Source organism: Planococcus citri, chromosome 3 (assembly GCF_950023065.1).
Source record: "Planococcus citri chromosome 3, ihPlaCitr1.1, whole genome shotgun sequence".
NCBI classification, from domain to species: domain Eukaryota; kingdom Metazoa; phylum Arthropoda; class Insecta; order Hemiptera; family Pseudococcidae; genus Planococcus; species Planococcus citri.
In genome coordinates, this window is record NC_088679.1 from 70,151,587 (window position 1) to 70,170,520 (window position 18,934).

General features: G+C 33.5%; 1 protein-coding gene and 2 long non-coding RNA genes across 3 annotated transcripts; 2 read left to right on the forward strand and 1 right to left on the reverse strand.

The window, feature by feature from the left end:
* The first annotated feature begins 342 nt into the window (after positions 1 to 342).
* On the forward strand, positions 343 to 2,614 carry LOC135838719 (uncharacterized). The gene is made up of 2 exons (XR_010557468.1): positions 343 to 525; positions 637 to 2,614. It is a non-coding gene; the product is annotated as an uncharacterized LOC135838719 (long non-coding RNA).
* Positions 2,615 to 3,077: 463 nt separating this feature from the next.
* Positions 3,078 to 6,496, forward strand: LOC135838717 (cell division cycle protein 16 homolog). Its single transcript, XM_065354465.1, has 11 exons — positions 3,078 to 3,434; positions 3,519 to 3,671; positions 3,750 to 3,941; positions 4,011 to 4,170; positions 4,239 to 4,476; positions 4,559 to 4,638; positions 4,721 to 4,967; positions 5,036 to 5,188; positions 5,263 to 5,422; positions 5,486 to 5,678; positions 5,753 to 6,496. Exons 1-11 carry the CDS (start codon positions 3,345 to 3,347, stop codon positions 5,926 to 5,928), a joined length of 1,842 nt encoding a protein of 613 aa, XP_065210537.1. The 5' UTR covers positions 3,078 to 3,344; the 3' UTR covers positions 5,929 to 6,496.
* LOC135838718 (uncharacterized) lies at positions 6,486 to 7,716 on the reverse strand. Its single transcript, XR_010557467.1, has 3 exons — positions 7,084 to 7,716; positions 6,826 to 6,989; positions 6,486 to 6,737 (listed from the first exon to the last, which is right to left on the reverse strand). It is a non-coding gene; the product is annotated as an uncharacterized LOC135838718 (long non-coding RNA).
* Between the last annotated feature and the right edge of the window lie 11,218 nt (positions 7,717 to 18,934).

The window sequence follows — 18,934 nt, forward strand, 5'->3', positions numbered from 1 at the left end:
TTCAAATTCCAAATTCTTCATTTTTTCATTCGCAGCCACACGCCACACCATTAAAGTTGGCCGTACAAAGTTTCAAAATATCATATCTAAATCTGAAACAAATAAAAATAAATTTAATTTTTAAATAATTTCAAATGCACAAATGATATAATTAATATATATCAATTAACCTTTTAGTTTTCTATTTAAATTTAAATTGATAATTTACATTAATTTACATGAATAACGTTGAAATAATTAAAATTAAAATTTTAATTGTCGAAAATTTCTCATGAAAGTCATTCCAAGCAACCAGTGCAGCCACTTCAAAAAAGTATCATGCATTCATGCTATTAGAAAATTTGAAAAATTCACTCGTGCTTCACTCCTCATCACTTTGAATTTTGAAATTCTCACATTGTGATTATAAAATTTTCAAATTTTAAGTCATTTTAGAAATTCTTACATTCTTTTAAAATGTCCACTGTAAGTTTAGAAGCGTTTGCAAAAATAGCTAAAGAGAATGGTGGCCTTCAATGGAAGTTGGTAAGTGAATTTCCACTTTTTTCATTTTTTTTTCATATCTTTTGTTGATTGATTTACATAATTAGTTCTAATGTGCTCTAATAATATTTTGTTTGGCTTGATTATTTTTAGGAACAACGAAAGAAGTGTGAACGTATATTGTTGGCAAACAATACGTTGGAATGTTTTCTGCTAAGGCATTTACAGACATACCTTCCAAAGAAGAGGAAGGATTACACTGCTAAGCAAGTTCAGAAAGCATTTCGAAGAATCTTTAACCAGAAAAGAAAATCCCATATAAAAATATTAAGGTCTCAAATTGTAGACGCGTTAAAAGCTGCCCAAATTGAAGAAAAAGTTTTCATCGTTAGAATGAGTGAAATATATGAATTCTGTATTTCTTATGTGCGCCTTTACAAAGCCGAAATGTCATTCAAAGGAGAGTCGTATCTTGTCTTCTCCTTGAATATTACATTCAGCGAAACTGATGAAAAATGTTTGGAAATACTAGATGCTTGTGGCAGTTGTGGCGCATAATAATATCTTAAAACCGCATAGATTTATAAATTATTGATGTTTATGCAGTTTAAATTTTAGTGTAACTATTGTTTTGTTATTAATGTTATCCCTCGCGGGAAAAAAATAGTACTTTCTGAGTAGTAGTTTTTTAACGGAGTAAAAACTACTACTTTTTAACACCTTCATGGAGAAATATTATTAACTAGTTTTTAGACAAAAGTAGTAGTTTTTACGTAAAACTACTAATATTTCTCCATGAAGGTGTTAAAAAGTACTGTCAAAACCCCTAATTTCGGACACTTTTTCACGTTTTTCGAAAAGGGCTTTAAAACGAGCGATTCAACTTGGTGTTTATCTTCACATTCTCATAGAATGTCATCGTGTGAATCGTTTTTGAGCATCAATTTATAAATTTTACGTGATTTTGTTTATTTAATTTGAATCCGAAAAGTGTCCGAAATTAGGTCCAAGGTACCCTAATTTCGGACACTTTTTCTTTAACGTGGGAACTCGAAAATTTTAGTTGAAAAAGAAATTATTTACCTCTGAAAAACAACTCCAATCAAAAACAGCTCGAATCATGATGTGAAATGTAGAGAAAAACAATTTTTCAAGGAAATGTTCAGCACTCTCATTATCCACTTTCTCATTAGAAAAATAAGTTGGTAACATTGAACAATTTCTTATCAAACTCCTTGTTGATGATTTTACGACTCCGACTTTTACTTTTCAGAATGGTTTTTAGGAAAATGAGTGAAATAATAGTACAATATCTTCATCAAAACTGAAAACACTTGAAAAAATACCGTCGAACTCGAAAAATACACATTTGCAAGTGCATCAGTGTTACCCTTCCAATCTCGGTAAAGCGTTAACCAAAGTGTCCGAAATAATGATCCGTTTCGCAACTTTTTCAGTTTTTAGGATTTAAATAATAGAAACAAAACGTGAAATTTGATAAATGAATTTTATTTTTAATTACCAGTGACTTCTTGATATTTTAGAGCGATTTTCGTGGTTATGAAAGCATTTGGATAGACTCTGTGAATAACTTTTTCCCCACACTTTACATGAAGCACTTTGTAAAGTCCATTTTAATGGCTAAATAAATAGTGTAAAATGAAAATTCTTACATCAAGGAGATTGTCCGTGATCTAAACTAATAGAAGAAGTGTTCACTTTTACTTGTACCCTTGGTTCTTATCAATAAAAGAGCAAAAACACTGAGTGTCCGAAATTACGTACCCTGTCCGAAATTAGGGGGTTTGACAGTAGTAGTTTTTACTCCGTTAAAAAACTAGTACTTACCTACTCAGAAAGTACTATTTTTTTTCCGTAAGGGATTTAATTACAGTTAATTCAGAATAAAAAGTGAATGTTGATGAAACGATTATTGTGAAAATTCAGCTTAAACAGAATTGTGAATGATGAATGATGATTCGAGTAGTCAAAGAGTGGAGTTTATTACAATCATAGACATTAGACTATACAAAGCCGCAAAGGTACTACTTTTTAATGATTTCAACATTTGAGTTTGATGGAAATAAAATTTGCTTCATAATGAAATACGAATGATTATAAATTGATCGAATTTAATTCTTTAATTCATGGTATCATGGATATTGAATTGGTTGACGTTGACGTTGATGGATAATTTCAATATGTACCTGGCTAAAGGACGGTACGATTGATTCCTCATTTTTTTATTTTTTTCCCACACAGCTTGGAGCTCACTAATTCATTAATTTAATTTATTCATTTCGAAAATCGTAGCCTGCTACACCATCACCATCAAAATATTGGTATGTAATAATTTGGCAGTACAAAGTTCCAAGATATCATCTCTGATTCTCTGAAACGAAACCTGTGAAATATATATACATACACCGATTAACTGAATTAAAATTAACCCTTGAAAAAATTGTCAAAAGTTCAGATTTCTCGAAAATTTATTTTTATTTTTTTTTGCAAATTTGCAAGCGGCCAATGCTGCCATGTCCCACATGTTCAAGCAACCAGTGTAGCCACTTCAAATAAGTTTTTTTTGAGTTTTAAAAATTTGAAATTGGTTTTGAATTTTGATAATGTTGATTGTTGAACTGCTAAAGTTCTGAACTTCATAAAAAAAAACTGCCTGAAATGATGAAAAGCTCTTTGAAATTCTGTCTACGACTGTCGTTTTTTCTGTAGCTTTCTACGGCCATCAATAAAAGGGCTAAACCTTTCAAAATTTATTTCTGGCGGAAATTCAGTGAGACTCCATTATCACTCATACTAGTTTTGTTTCATTTTCATTTTGTTAATTTAACAGCGAATTTTACATGGCTGGAGATAGTGATGTAGAAATGACTGTATCCTCTGAAGGAAATATCAACAAATGTCGACAGCTGGCAAGGAAGCATTTCGATCTCGTAAGTACAGTACATATGATCATTATCACTTGATATTTTGTGATTTTTCTTCTCTGTAATCCTTCCAATGGTTATTGTTTTCAGGATTTGCACAGCACAGCGTTATTTTGGGCCGACAAGGTGTGTTCTATGAGTAATAATGATCCTCAAGACGTCTATTTTCTCGCAAGATGTATGTTTGCGATGAAACAATACCGCAGAGCTATTCTAGTGATCCAGACTCTTGGTTTAGATAAGGTGGTTTGGATTTACAGCATAGTTTTATTCTTCCCAAGATCCAAAACTTCTAATATAATCAATCGAATCACTTTCTAGACTGATATCTACTGTCGATACATCGTTATAAAATGTCTCATCGAAGTAAAAGAGTACACCGAAGCTCTAAGTATGCTGATGAACGAAGACATAGCAGATAGAAAACATTCTACTACTACTCGTACTTTTCAAAACTTGGACCAGGATTCGTTACTGAATCTTTTCAATGTGCCTGAAGAAGAATGTGGAAGTGTAAGCATTATTAGTTTGATATTTGCCATCATTTTTGACAATTTTTTTAAAATGAATTGTATGTTACAGTTGCAGAGCGCTTTCTCAACATTGAAAGGCCAAGTTTACGAAGCGTTGGATAATCGAAATTTAGCTACCGACTGTTATAAAGATGTTCTACATAAAAATATAAACTGTTTCGAAGCGTTAAATGCGTTACTTCAGCATGGTTTATTGACTAGTTTAGAAGGTACTTGTTGCTCTTTTATATTCGAACACAATTTACAGTTTTTTACAGCGCGTTGGTTTTTTTTTCAGCTCAAAATTTATTAGAATCATTCACACCTCGAGAAAGCAGTGATAGTGTAGAAGATGTTGTTACCAAACCACTTTATCAAATTTTGCTGAGATCTTACATAGGCGATAGTTTGTTACCTCCGGAAGTTTCCATATCTTTGCCTCCAGCTCTTGAAATGAATTCTGATGTACTCGCTTCAGAAGCTGAAAGATTATATTATAATTGTTCCTATAAAGAGTGTTTTGAGTTGACTGAATTGTAAGTTAAAAGATAATGGTGCTGTTAAGCTCGATTGTATGTTGCCGATTATTTGTAATAATTATTATTTTTTTTTTTACAGAGTATTAAAGAAAGACAAGTACCATACGGTTTGTTTAATGACTCATATTGCTTGTTTAGTTGAACTTGGATATAGAAATAGTGAGTATTAACATTGACTGAAATCATCTTGAGATCTTCGTGCATTTCCTTGTGTTCATATAAAATTTTATTATGTCCGCAGAATTATTTTATTTAGCTCACGAACTGGTTGATGTGCATCCTGAAGCAGCCATCTCATGGTTGGCTGTTGGATGTTATTATTACTTAATAGGTAAACATGATTCTGCTAGAAGATACCTAAGCAAAGCAACACTAGTTGATAGCATGTTCGGCGCAGCCTGGTTAGCCTATGGTCATTCATTTGCCGCAGATAATGAACACGATCAAGCAATGGCAGCTTATTTTAAGGCTTCCCAACTCATGAAAGGGTACTTATTACTTTTAACCTTTTCTTTTTCAATGAAATATCGATTAATTTGAACATTTCTAATTCCAGATGTTATTTACCATTATTGTATATCGGATTAGAGTGCGGATTGACGAGCAATACTGGTTTAGCAAATAGGTATTTTCAAGAAGCCAAACTTCTAGCTCCTAAAGATCCATTTGTGATACATGAAATGGGTGTTATAGCGTATCAAAATCATAGGTAAAAATTGACTCGAACTGTATCTCGCTTTACTCAACATTAGCTATGAAAATTAATGAAAATGTTCGGTACAGATTTGATAAAGCTGAGAATTACTTCATGGAAACCCTGACTCGTTTGAAAGAAATCAACGAGCCATTACTGGCAGATAAATGGGAAGCTTTGTTCAATAATTTAGGCCACGTTTCGAGAAAATTGAAAAAATACGATAAAGCTTTGGAATACCATCAACAAGTACGACGTACTTTTATCGTGATTTTATCCAGAATATTCTTTTGACTAGTAAATTTTTTCCAGGCTTTATTATTCGCTCCTTTAAACGCATCTACGTTGACTTCCATCGGATTGGTTCATTCATTATGTGGGAATATTGCCGAAGCTGTGGAGACATTGCATAAATCATTAGGACTCCGTAGAAACGATTCGTTCACGACGACTTTACTCAATTACGTTATCGAACAGTTGGTTGATCACGAAGAACCTTTCGAAGGTGTGTTTTCAAGTCTACGATAATGATTTCCAAAGGGTTGGTCGTAAAATGTGTTTGGTTTTTTTTGCCTTTAGGATCAGAGTTGGTGGAAAGTATTAAAATAACCAGCGAAGAACATAAACCGAAATTTAAAAAGACTGCTTGGACCCAGAATCCAGAAAGTCCTGTTGTATCGTTTGAAGAGAACGATCCGATGAATAATGATAACGATCAGAATTACTCTGCTCTTAGTATAGATACGGATATGTAAGTTGGAATTTCTTCCCGAGAATGTTCGTTCGTATTGTGATTTGAGAATCGTGGTCATTTGAGGATATCACCATCTCTATCTTGAGGTACCTACTCGAGGTGCTCGAAGTAGTTCCTGTTTTACGAGTTAGTTTACAAGAATAGCGCCGAAAATTGCTTTGATTATACAGGCTTCCTTGTCTTTCACGAAGGGCTCGAATACTAGTCTTGTAGTGAAATTGTATCGAATTTTCCATTGGATTAATTTGGCTGTATCACTGACAAACTTGTATTTTACTGTCCAAGTGAATGGAAGAAAGACTAGTTTACTAATTCAAATGTAGGCTGTGATTGAAGTATGAATTTGCCTTTTTTAAAATAACCTTTAACTATAAATTTTACTATTCGAAGCAAGTCCCCCTATTTTTTTTACTTACAATTTGGCGAAATTGTAAATGTACTAGGTGATGATGGATTTTCAATTTTTTTACATTGAAAACACGTCTTGAATCATTTTGTATTTTATTTTTCGAGTAATAACACATCTTGTAAAACCAGTGAACTCAAAATACAACGATTTCATTAATTAATCAATTTTTATTAAAATACAAACGTTTCTGTACTAAGTTTCTAATCGTTTTATATCCTTGATGAGTACTTCAGTGTTGTAGGCTACCAAATTGAATCTTCATAGACTTCCAATAATAGGTATGCGAGGTAGGTAGAAAATGTTAGCATTTTCTTGATACCCGGTTGAACTCATGGATCTTCAATCTTCACGATGGATTAGTAGTAGGATTGAACAATCCATTGCAAATAATCTCATCTAATCTGTTTCAAGAAAATTGTTTCAGAGTTGACTTTCTTCATAAGTACTAGAATGAACGTCATACACCTTATTTTTAAAATATGTACTCACAGTTCGTTGTGGAATTTACTCAAAATTTCAATCAAAAGCGCTCTACACTCGGGAAGTGTTCTGGGAGACGGCTGGAAGAGCGTTATTTGCTCATCATCACCAACATTGATCACCACGTCAAATTGACGACATCCTATTACAGCACCTTTTGAGTGACGAACAGCCTATTTCAACAAAAACAGAAATTCATCAATTATTCAAATTGTTACCGAGATAGAATTAGGTATCTCGTATCCAGGCAATGAAAAATTCACTCACCGACAACGTACACATTTTGAAGTCATCTTCAAAACGCAACCAGAATTCAATCGTTTCATAAGTAAAAGTGTATTGTCGTTCAGTAAAAGTAATATCGTTGAAGTTCCAATCAATATTGTAGAACTCTTTCAGTATATTCAAAATCATAAAACGATAAATTTTTAAATCATCGTCAAGTTTATATCGCACGGCACAAGCTTTTAGATCTTCGAATAATTTATTCGCCAGTGATGACAAGTCCTCGTATTTTTTTGAATAGATGTCCATTTGTTGTACCGCAGAAGTCGCTGGATTGAAATCAGGTACATTAGAATGACACATGAACATGATCAATGATCAAAGTTTCTGCTGTAGGTAGTCTTTCTACTTTGAATTGAGAAATTTTATGCACGTGAAATGAAAGCTTATCTATTTGTCAACGAACTGGAGGAGTGAGGAGGGTGCGAATGATAAGGAAAAAAGCTACAAGAATGATTTGACTTAGAATACAAATGGATTGAATGAATAAAGTAGAAGTGAGAAACTTGAAATTTCAATAAAATAAAGGATAATAATACGATCTATTAAAATAAAATTAAAGTATTCGTGATAAAATAATTAGTCAAAATAATTTTTCCAAGAAAATTTCAAAAATTTGAGACGAAGATCTTTTCATTCCCTAATAAAGGTAGCACTGTAACTTTATACAGTGCTGAAAGTTAAGACGCTTCATCCTTTACCAAGAAATCACGTAATAGCGTTGAAAACGTGTACTTCGATTTTTATTACGGTTTTTCAAATATAAGTAATTAGAAAATCGCTGAAAAATAATTATCGAGGGCTTTGTTATGACTCGCAGCTTCAAATTTCCACGAAACAATGTACGGTCTCGTTCCGCAACTCGAAATCGTCTCGAAATATTTCGAAACATTCACGTGGCAGCACTGTTAGACGTTAACTATCCATTGACTGTTTTCTCTGTTGTACCTGCACCCTGTACCAAATTTGCTTTGTCATTCTAACTTTAAATTAACATCTTTGTTTTTTTGTTTTGTTTTAATTTAATAACGTGCAATTTGGAAGTTTCGGTGTCAAAGTTAATTTGTTCGCGCATATAAGTAAACGTAAATTGTGTATAAAAGTTCGAATACGGATTGTTGCTGTTGAATTTACTAATTGCGTCGTCGCCATTTTCTCCTGTGCCTTTGTAATCATCGATAAACGAAGCAAATTATAGTTGTAAGTATTTCTGAGCGAAAAATCTACCCACATTCGACATTTTCGCGTAATAATTCATTAATCCGAAGTGGCTAGCAACTCCAGCGAAAGGAAATCATCCGCGTAACCCAATATTACGCCTAATTTGTGATTTGTTTTTATTTAAAACGTAGTTGCATTATGTGTTTGATAACTGGATTCGATTTCGTTCGTTATGGGTGTATTTTGCGAGCTTACGACTAGAAATTTTTTTCAATTCGAACTAACTTTTCTCGTGAATATATTTAATCGAGTGGAAAATAACGTTTAATCGAGGTAGGCGACAATTATTGTCGAAGGAATTTTATTGATAACCTAGTGCTATGGTCGTACGTGTGTTTGCGAGTTTCATACTCTCGGTGATAATTGTTTTCCTTTGTTACTTAGTTACTTTATAATACATGGCGGAGATTATTTAACTCGATTCGAAGCTAGGTAAATGCAGCAGTTGAAATTTTCATTGTGATTATTTCGAATCGGTCGCTATTGTGTGGTGTATTTCTACTACTTACCGAAGCAGTGACGCAATATCCTCCTATGTGAATCTCATTTTGATTTATTGTCTGATAAAATTACTACTTATCTAATTTGTTAAAGATTATTAAATCACTGTGGTGCTCGGATGATAGTACGAATTTAGATTTCGTACAGGGTTTGGTCATTTGCATCGAGATCCGTTGCCAAATCAACCGTATTGCTCTATCTCTCAGCTCGCAGCGAAGAAACAGAAATATGTCGTTTTGTTGCCGTAGTTCCTGCTTCCGTACCTTGCTCGAATGACTGTCGTTATTAATCACTGAGAGCTTTGTTCGCCTTATCAATGTATATTCTAACCGACCTTGTTATCAGCGTACAGTACAGCCATGTATGGATGTGTATTTTGGTTGGAATTGCTTAGTCAAATTATAGGAATATTTTTGCATTCGTATCGATTTTATTCGACGTTATACTCGCCAATAGCTCGCTTTAACGTCGATTCGAACGACGAATTGGCGTTTCAATTAACGACATTCCTTTGTATCGGTACCTATACAACGATTGATAGGTGAATTTGTAATTGTAATTCTATCCGTGTTCATTATCTATTGTTTAGATTAATGGTTTTCGTACACAGTCAGCCAATCCATCTTGTAAGCCTAATTGATCGAAACCGAAAATTTCAACCTCAGATCGTAAATTTACCATTATTTGGACTATATTGGAATACTGACTGATATTCGTGGAGCGAGCATTTTCACTCGTAGTCGTCGTAATCAGTCTCCTGGCCTGAAGCTAGAAGAAGAAACACGATGTGAACTAGTTCTACCCGTGGTTTTGCTGCCATTGCCAGTGCCAGCGAATTCATTTTCAATCCGAGTACCTACCTTTCTTGGAGATGTTTTTGTTTCGTATTAATCGTCGTCTTCGTCTTGGTCGTCGTTGTCTTTACTAGCTTAGCTGACTGGTAATGGCTTGTCGACATTCGAAAACCATTACCCATTATCAGCAGGTAAAAGATCTTTTGTCGTTCATGCTGCGAATAGAGCATGTCATCTAGGAAGTACCTACATCGTACTTTCTTCTTCCTCTCTTATCCCATTGTGAGGCGGAAAAGGCGAGCATTTGTGAGACCCAAGGACTAGACCGATTAACCAAGAGTAATGACTTTTTTTCCCCCTGCGTTCGTATTGATCGTCGTCGTCAAGGTTCTTGTGATGTTTTGATCAAGTTTTGGTGTATCTTATGGGCATTAATGATGAATTTAAACTTCAAGTTTGAAATTCAATTCTTGTGAAATTTGAATGCTCGTCGAACTCGTAGTACTATCAATTTTCTCAGAAACGAATCGAACGTAACTGCCTCAAGTTTTGTGTTTGTTTTTGATATATTTTAATAGGATATTTTGTACTTTCGATGTTTACGAGTTTCGTATTGTGTTGATTATCAGATGTATGTCTTATTCGGATCATTGAATGCTGCGATGGGTTTTGTTTTAATTACCTCGAATGGGTAAGGTGCGATGGCTGGTGTTTTAATTGGATCGAAGGAGTAATAAGGAAGTTGATTTTGTACGAAATGAGATAGGTTTGCGTGGATAAAACGAAGTACTTGAGAGTATAATCTGGGAAAAAATGAGTTTTCATTCGACAATTTAAATTGAAAATTAGAAAAATTGAATAAAAATTATATTGCTATCCTTCCTCGCCTGCAGCGTTAATGGAAAATCATGACTTTACAGAGGCATTGAACTCGTGTAAAATCGAGTGGAATATTTTCTTTTGCGCAATGTTGGTGCATTCTTTCAATAATCTGGCTCATGCTGTCTCGTTATGGAAAAAAATTGTAAGAAAATGATTCAGAGCACAAATTACTTATTGCTCATGAATTCGTGATGATGAATGGGCTGTTTTCTGTAGAAATTCTCGTTACATGATGAAATTATATTTTTTGAACTGCGTGACTAAACACGTGTCTAAAGAGGGTTTTGGTTCCCCCACCCCACTCCATGGTTTCTAAAAATATGTAGATTTGTAGACACATACTCATTTTGAATGTTTATTTTTTTTTTTTGCTTTGATTATTTTCCAATAATGAAAGATGATTTTTCTTCTTTCGGTGAGAAAATCTCAAAATACGAGTAATATAATTATTATGTATTTTTATTCAAATTCGATTTAAATTTTTCTGCAACTATTTCAATTTTTTTCAAGTACTTCCTCTAATTTTACCATCGTTCTTCTGACCTGCGATAGAATTCAACATGTTTCATTCCAATTCATGTATTTTTTTTAGGATAACTTTATTAGGAAGATTGGAGGGGGGAGTTTTGGCAAATTTTAGGTGTACCTGGCTACCTACTTATGTGAGTGATTAACAATTCTTGTGTTTTTAACTCAAAATCTTCCTTCTTTTTCAACAAAAAAAAAATTGCTATCCATTGGCCTAAACTTTTGGAAATTCTACTTTTTTTTTTTTTGGAAATACTTACTTAGTCGTTTATTTATTAATTTTTAATTTTTATTTTCTTCCCAACTTTTGAATTGTTTGAATTTTTGTAAAAAAAACTTCATCTAACCTGTTAATTTTTTTTTTCGCGATTTAAATCCAGTAAGAATTCTGCTGATGAGCTTGAAATGAATGACCATTGAAGAAGCTGTCGAGGCGAAAATGGATCAAAAATTGAACCTTTTCTTGGAACTTCTCAATAAATTTTGAAAAAAAGCCCTATCAAAGCTGTCTAAAAAAAAAAGTGGAACTCTCAAAAATATTTCGATTTTTTTTTTCATTTTATTTTGCGAAAAAAGAGTTACTTAGTAAATAAAAATAATCATGACGTACAAAATTGATCTGCATCAAATTTCCCGCCGTAAAAGTTCTACATATCTTAAAAATAAATCCCTTCCTTACTCCTTCCTCCCTCCTCAGTTCCCAAGCACCATTTTGTGAGGTATCCTTCATCTGTTCATCGTGTATTTGGGTGGATCGAAAAAGTTTCAGATTATTGATGCAGTTTTGTGGTTAATTTTGAATTGAAATTATCTTCTATGGTGGTTTTAATTTCGAAGGTTCACTTTATTATGCTCCCACTTCCCCCTCCCCTTCAAGTCCTCCTTGCAAGTTGAAAAAAAACGAGAAAAATGTCAGTTATTTTCTTTTTTGGTGCAGAGATTCTTCTAAATTGATGAAAAGTTGAAGAGAATTCGTTGACTATTTATTTCGAAATTCTCCATTTTTGCGTCAAAATATCCAAAATCCCCCCCTCCCCCATCAATGTACAGCTCACCTTTCTCCCCAAAATTTAGAAAATTGATTGAACAAAGTCTATGATTATGTCAGAATTCCTCCAAATGGCTTACTTTTTATTGAAAACACCCCCTTGCTTTCCTTCCTCTTTCCCCAATGTTGAGCCCTACAAAGTTGAAAACAAAAAGAGCCTAAATAAATTGAAAAATGAAAATTATTTTCGAAAAAACCTGTTCTCGATCTGGGTCAAAATTTCTTTGAATAATCCCAATTTGCAAGTGAAAGAAAACCTCCCTCGGTTGCCCAACAATGAGGAATTGAGAAACCTTGAGAAAATGAAAAACAGTGGGTGATGATTTTTCATAAAATTTGTCACCTTTTTTTTCTTTTTTTTTTTGAGAAGGGTCAAGGGACTGAAGGAGAAGTTTTTTTCCTTGAAAACGTAGAATCAGAGGTATCTCGACTCAGAAATTTGAAATTTTAGAGGAAGAAATTTTGAAATTTTAGAGGAAGAAATTTTGAATATAGCTTTTTCAGTTTTCAAAATTGCGGAGAATTCTCTTACATATGGGTTAATAAAATTACACGAGACTCTCTTGACAAAGATATTATTTGGAAGAATTCTGACCTAAAAGTGAAAGTTTTTGAAAAATCTTTATCAAATTATTTTTTTTTCAATTCTGAAAGGGCTATGTAAAGGAGGACCATACAATTATTTTTACCCCCTCCCCTCCCCTTCGGTTATAGAGCTCTCTTTCGGCTAAAATTGCAAGTTTCACTTCCTGTGAAAAATTGTTGATTATGTTATGACTTCGTTGCAGAAAGTTTTAAATAAATCACATTTTTCCAAAAATAGCCCAAATGTCTTGCTTTTTGTCAACGGTTTTCTAGAAAGAAAAAAAAACTTTTTACCAAAAAGCTGCGTAGTCTTACTTTTTTGACAAAAATTGCGAGAAAGTATCACTTTTTGCCAAAAATTGACAAAAATTATCGCGTTTCACCAAATTGCTGTAGGGAAACCCACATTTCTTACCTAAAAATACCAAAAATTGTTGAAAAGTCTCGCCTTTTTCTACTAAAAATTATTGTTAAAAAGTTTCGCTTTTTGCAAACAATTTCTATAGAAGTCGTTTTTTACTAAAAAAAAAAAAATTACCTAAAAATCTCCATTTTTTTCTTTAAATTGCTTAAAAGTCTTGTTTTTTTCTTATTTTTTGCTTAAATTGTCAAAATCTGGCTTTTCTGTTAGAAATTTCTCAGAAGTTGCCAAAAAGTTTTACTTTAATTATTACCAAAAAGTTGCAGCAGTCTCACTTTTTCGACAAAAGTTGTAAAAAAAGTATCACTTTTCATCAATAATTGACAAAAATGATCGTGTTTTATTTAATTGCTAGAAAAACTTTAATTTTTATGGTTCAAAAGTCTCAATTTTTTGCTAAAATTGCTAAAAATGTCGTTTTTTGCTAAAATTTTAAGAAGTCTCCAGTTTTTTTTGCCAGTTTCCTAAATAATAAACATGTCTTTTGCTAACACTGTCAGAATTTTGTTTTTTTGTCAGAAATTTCCAAAAGTTGCTAAAAAGTGTTGTGAAATTTCTCTGATAAAAATTTGGAGAAAGTATAATTTTTTTGCCAATACAAAATTGCCCAGAAGTCCTTTTTTTTACATTTTTAAAATTTTAATCAAATGTTCTGGATTTTTTGTGATTTTTTTTTTACTCGTACTTCAAAATGTTTTGCTCCACGTCTTGTAACTTTTTTGGTTAGGTACTCGAATGAAGGAATAATCGTGTTATCGCATCAAGATTGTAATCAGTCCTAAGGGTGTGGCAAGGGTGGGTTAAAAATTCGCCAAAGAGTCGACACATTGTACCTACTCAGTACTCTTTCATGCGACAAATTTTCACGCAGCCTGTGATTGACAGACATTACGTAAGGTCAGGGCCCAGTCGATTGGAAAAAATTTCCCCAACAAGGTCGTACAAGGTACGAACTTTACCTTCGCCTTCGCGACGAGAGGAAGGGAAATGAACCATATTGATGAGGCAGAGAGGTGAAAAGAGAAAGAAAATTACGTACGTCGACCAATTTCTTGTATGTAATACGTAAGTTTGTATGTACATACAAATACAAGAGTGATCGTATCTTACGTGTAGCGAAAAAGAAACCAATTTTTTGTACCTCTCTACGAGCAACACTGTTCGCTGTGTATTTTTCTACATGTGTATTTGTGTACATGTGGCAATGGTACAGGTAAATTTACATTCGTGCGTTTGTGTTTACTGTATTACTATTGTATAGTAAAGTAGTAGTGGTAATAATATGGTTGGTTAGGTACTTGTATGCAGCAGTCGCAGTCGGTTTCGAAGGTGGATCTGTAAATAGTCTTGTGTTTGCGCGTATGATTTTTAAAAAAAAATTTTATTTATATGTTTTGGGTTTATTATAACAATTTTTTTTTTCGTTTTCTCATTTTGTAAATAACGTGTGAAATTTTTACGTGCTAATTTTCTTGTTGTTTTTTTTTTCATAGTGGTTTGTTCGTTATACCTAAGGTATATATTGTTGCGGAATTTTTCAATCATTTTGAAAAATTATCCAAATTCGTCATTTTTTTCTTCGTCGCTCGTCGAGTGTGTAATTTCTTGTTGTTTAATCGCCTTCGTTTAAATATATAAGTTTTATCGCTGCTGTGTTGGTTCTGCTCTTTTAAAAGTTATCGTATCGCAGTTCGTACGTCGAAGTGGAAATTTCATATTTTTTCCCCCTCACGTTCTTTCAAGGTGTGTTAAACTTTACTTTTGTGTAATTTGAAATTTTTTTTTGCGCTACCTTACGTGCCTGTTACGAAGTGGAGTCGATTTGATGCGTGTACAAGTGTCATATTCATATTACTCGTTGTTAGTTATTTTGACGACAACGACGACGACGATGACAACGTGTGTGATTTAGATGAATACGTTGTTTTTTTTTAAGTTTTAGTCGTATTTTGGTCTTTGTTTAGGTGTTTTTTTTTCTATACGAGTGTGTATATTTATGTGTGTGTTCGTTTGTCGTATATAAATTAATATTTTTTAACGTATAGTGCGATTTTTTTTCGCTAAAGCGTCGATCGTGTAATAATTGCGTTTGTTTTTTTCTCTTTTTTTGATTTCATGTGTGGTTTGCGCGTTACCAACACGACGTGTACTTACAGAGGAGACAGAATTTCGAAATTTGGCAGCTATATATTTTGTGCAGCAAAGAATTCATCATTAAGGTGAGTACTTACTTACCTATACTCGAATTCTTCGATAGCTCGCTGGCTTTCATCGGCTGGTTGTCGCTGTAGAATTAGGTATTGGAATATATTAACGTGCAGCCATATGATCGTATGGGATTTGTGTACGATATGGTTTTCTTAGACTTGGTGTATTTTAATTACTTCGTCGTCTTCCTTACGTAATAAGCCAATGGACGACTGTTCGTCTTGAATGGGTTGTATTATTTGTTCTGAGGAGGGAGTTCATTCTCTCATTACTCGTATGTCTTGGCTCGAATGTTTGAGTATTTGTTGTCGAATTCAACGAGTAGGTTCCTTAGTTATGGAAGAATCTCATATTCTGACCATTGAAACGTAGGCGTTTTGTGATTATCTCTGTGTTGTGTAGGCATTTTTATGGAAACGTGGGCTTTTTTAGGTCTATTTCTACGTATAAAAATACTTTTACCTGCTGCCGGGTCTCAACCTATAGCTATTGAGGACGTTGAGAAATGAAATTCCAAGTCGAGAAGTATTGAAAAAGTGTAAAAATCTAACCAAAAGCAAGGTGTATATAAAAACTATGGTATTATGGGTAGTCTGAATCATGGGTTTGTGTTCTTAGGTGTGTAATATTTGTGACGTCACAGAAGGAATGTTCGACTGTTTTAATTTTTTTGTTTCATATTCTGTTCAAAATGCGATTTGTTGGTGGTTTTTGAGGGGGGGGGGAGGTCCTGCAAGGTTTGAAACGTATGGAAATTGGGAAGAAAAAAAATTTTAAAATTTGACGAGCATTTTAAGCGACTCTTGTTGAATAATGATTGTCTCCTCCTACTCTCCTGATGGGGCTTTCAAAAAAAAAAAAAAAAAAAACTTCAAAATCAAGTTTTGAAGGCAGCTGAGTCTGCAATAAACGAGCTATTAGCTGTTTGATCATATTTGAGAGGAAAACATATTCAACCTCCCCAAGTTATTCAGAAATGAGCGATTTGAGAATTTTCAACCATTCAGTGAAACTGAATCCCCTAAAAGTGGTCTTGGATTTTGATGGTAATGTCCTAGGTCGATGCAGAATCTCATTTTATCGTTAAAAACTGGACAAAGAGCAAAAAAATTCCTAGATTTTTTCGAAAATATATTTTTTGAGGACATAGGGCCCTACTCATATCTCCTCTCCAAATGCACCTCACCTTCTTTGGAGCTAAAATTTTTCCCGGATGACGAAATTTCTGCTGAAAATGAAGATCTACTCCGAATTTGGTCAAAATCCTTCATACTTTTCTTCGGGGTCCGCCATTTTCTACATATGTAATTAAGTATGTATTTGATTACTCGTTGAATAATTAATCAAATCAAATCAAATCAACTTTTTTTTTGCAATAGGCAGCATTGCTGCATTTACAAAGTCGACTTATGTACTAAGTTGCTCAAGTGTTGCTTTTAAGAATTTTTAGTCACTTAAGTTGCCTTTTTTCTGAAAATTCCAAAAATTCAATTTTTCCAAATGATGGCCCTACTTTCTGATGAAAAAAAAAGAAAAAAAAATATTCATAATAATTTATGAAAGTATCCACTTTTTTAATACTTTTCCAACTGGTTATACTGCTTTTACAGCGTTACAGGTTACAGAGCCGTGATTCTGGGTTCTGGATAAATTTTTCGAAATCCCACTTTCTACCAAAAATAGCTAAAAGTCTCGGCTTTGGTCAAAACTACCAAAAAGTGTTGTTTCTTGCCAGAAATTTGCTGAAAAAAATTCGCTTGTTTGCAAAATTCTAAATGTTTCACTTTTTTTTTCAAAAATTGACCAAAAGTCTCGATTTGCTGTCAGAATTGCCTAAAATTCTCGCCTGAGTAGTCAAAATTTCGCTTTTTCCAAAAAAGTTATTTTTTTCTATTTTACCAAAAAGTCAAAAAAAAAGTCTAGCTTATTCGACAAAAAAATTGCTCTTTGCCAAAAATCGATAAAATTTTTTTTTTAGCAAATTACTCCAAACTTTCGTTTTTTTTATCATCTAAAAATTCCCAAAAATTTTGAAACGTAGGTACAACTTTTTTTTGCCAAAAATTGTCAAAAAAAGCTGTCTTTTCTTACTTGTCAAAATCTTGATTTTGGCCAGAAATTGACAAAAATTCTCACTTTCATGTAAAAATTGCCAAAAGTCTTGTTTTTTATCAAAACCCCCCCTTGACGCATTATCCATTTTCTTGGCTATTTTTTAAAATTGTGAGATTTTTTCTTCGTTAATTTGCTAGTTGGACAAAAAAATCATTTGAAATTTTTTTTCTCATGTTCTGATGCTGTACTATCCACTTCTTGTGGTCAACAATGGGCATCTAAAGTTGGACCCTAGAGTGGGTCATTTTTCTGTTTTTTCCTTCAAGTTGATGGAGCATTGTAAAAAAAATCGCAGCTAATGATCTCAAAGTGTTGAGAAAATTTCAATTTTCCAAGGTGAATTTTCGACTTCAGTGGCAAAAGCTCAAAGTTTGAAAAATTTTGAAAAGTTTTCCTACGTCTTGTTGAGATTTTTTGGCCATGATGTGTTTTTTTTTTGCCAGATTCTGTCAAATTTCAAACAAAAATTGAAAAACGATCCACTCCTCCTTATAAGACACCTTGTATGTTGTTTTGTTTTGACTCTAAAATCAGCAAGGTTTTCATTCCCCTCTCCTCTCCCTTTCCTTAGTTGCTATTCAAAGTCGTGGAGAAGAATGAAAAAACTGAATTCTGATTCCCTGTCGACCTTCGGATCGGATATTTCAAATTTCAAACTCTAATCCTTAACTTGGTGATCCCACAAAAAATCATCTCGATCACCAATCTTGCCGTTTTTAGCTTTAGATCTATTGGGACTGGTTCGTTGAATTGAACCAGCGCACCTCATAAGAAGATTTTTATTCCCTGCATTAGTATTAGAAAAGTAACTGTAATTTTTAAAAACTATTCCTAGAAAATCGATGCTTTTGAATAGGTTTAGGTATACTTAAATTTTTAATGATTTTCGGACAACAATGACCCCGACGAGAAAAGCTTTCGACGAATTCTCGACGAGAACGTTGACAGCGACGAATTTCAAATTTAAATTTAATTTCGAATTTTTTCCCCCGTCCAACGTGTTGTCGATTTCCTGCATCATCGTCGTCGGGTGTACACTGTACAGTACACTGCACAGTATCATTATGAAAATAAGAGAACATTGACCCCTGTAAAATAGTATACACGGTGGTTGTTGTAGCGTTGTTGACGATGGGATGGCCTAAAAACACAACGAGAGGGACAGAGAGGGACGAATCGAACAGCTGTTTTTTTCATTCGATGGGTGACGCCGACAATGCAAGGGGAACGTGTTTATATGTGTGACGTTGCTTGGTGGTGCGGATACATACATACGTCACAGAGACTTTGTACGCTGTGCACTGTACAGTGTACAGTACGTATAGAAGATGTATTTGTGGATTAGAATAGATCAAGGTACCGATATACCCAACACGTACAACTATAATATACATACAATATGCGATACGTGTACGTAAAAGTTGTATGCAAATGAATGAATTATATGCATCGCAGGGACGAAGGGATGAAATATTGCATTTAAAAGGTGGTGGTCTACCAGGCACAGGCTATATAGGCGTGCGAATTGTA

Excerpts from the sequence above, each read along its gene's own strand:
- LOC135838717 (XM_065354465.1), top strand. The coding sequence starts at position 3,345 with ATGGCTGGAGATAGTGATGTAGAAATGACTGTATCCTCTGAAGGAAAT. Across the intron at positions 3,942-4,010 it reads CTGAAGAAGAATGTGGAAGT|TTGCAGAGCGCTTTCTCAAC; the intron begins GTAAGCATTATT and ends TGTATGTTACAG. Across the intron at positions 5,423-5,485 it reads CTTTGGAATACCATCAACAA|GCTTTATTATTCGCTCCTTT; the intron begins GTACGACGTACT and ends AATTTTTTCCAG.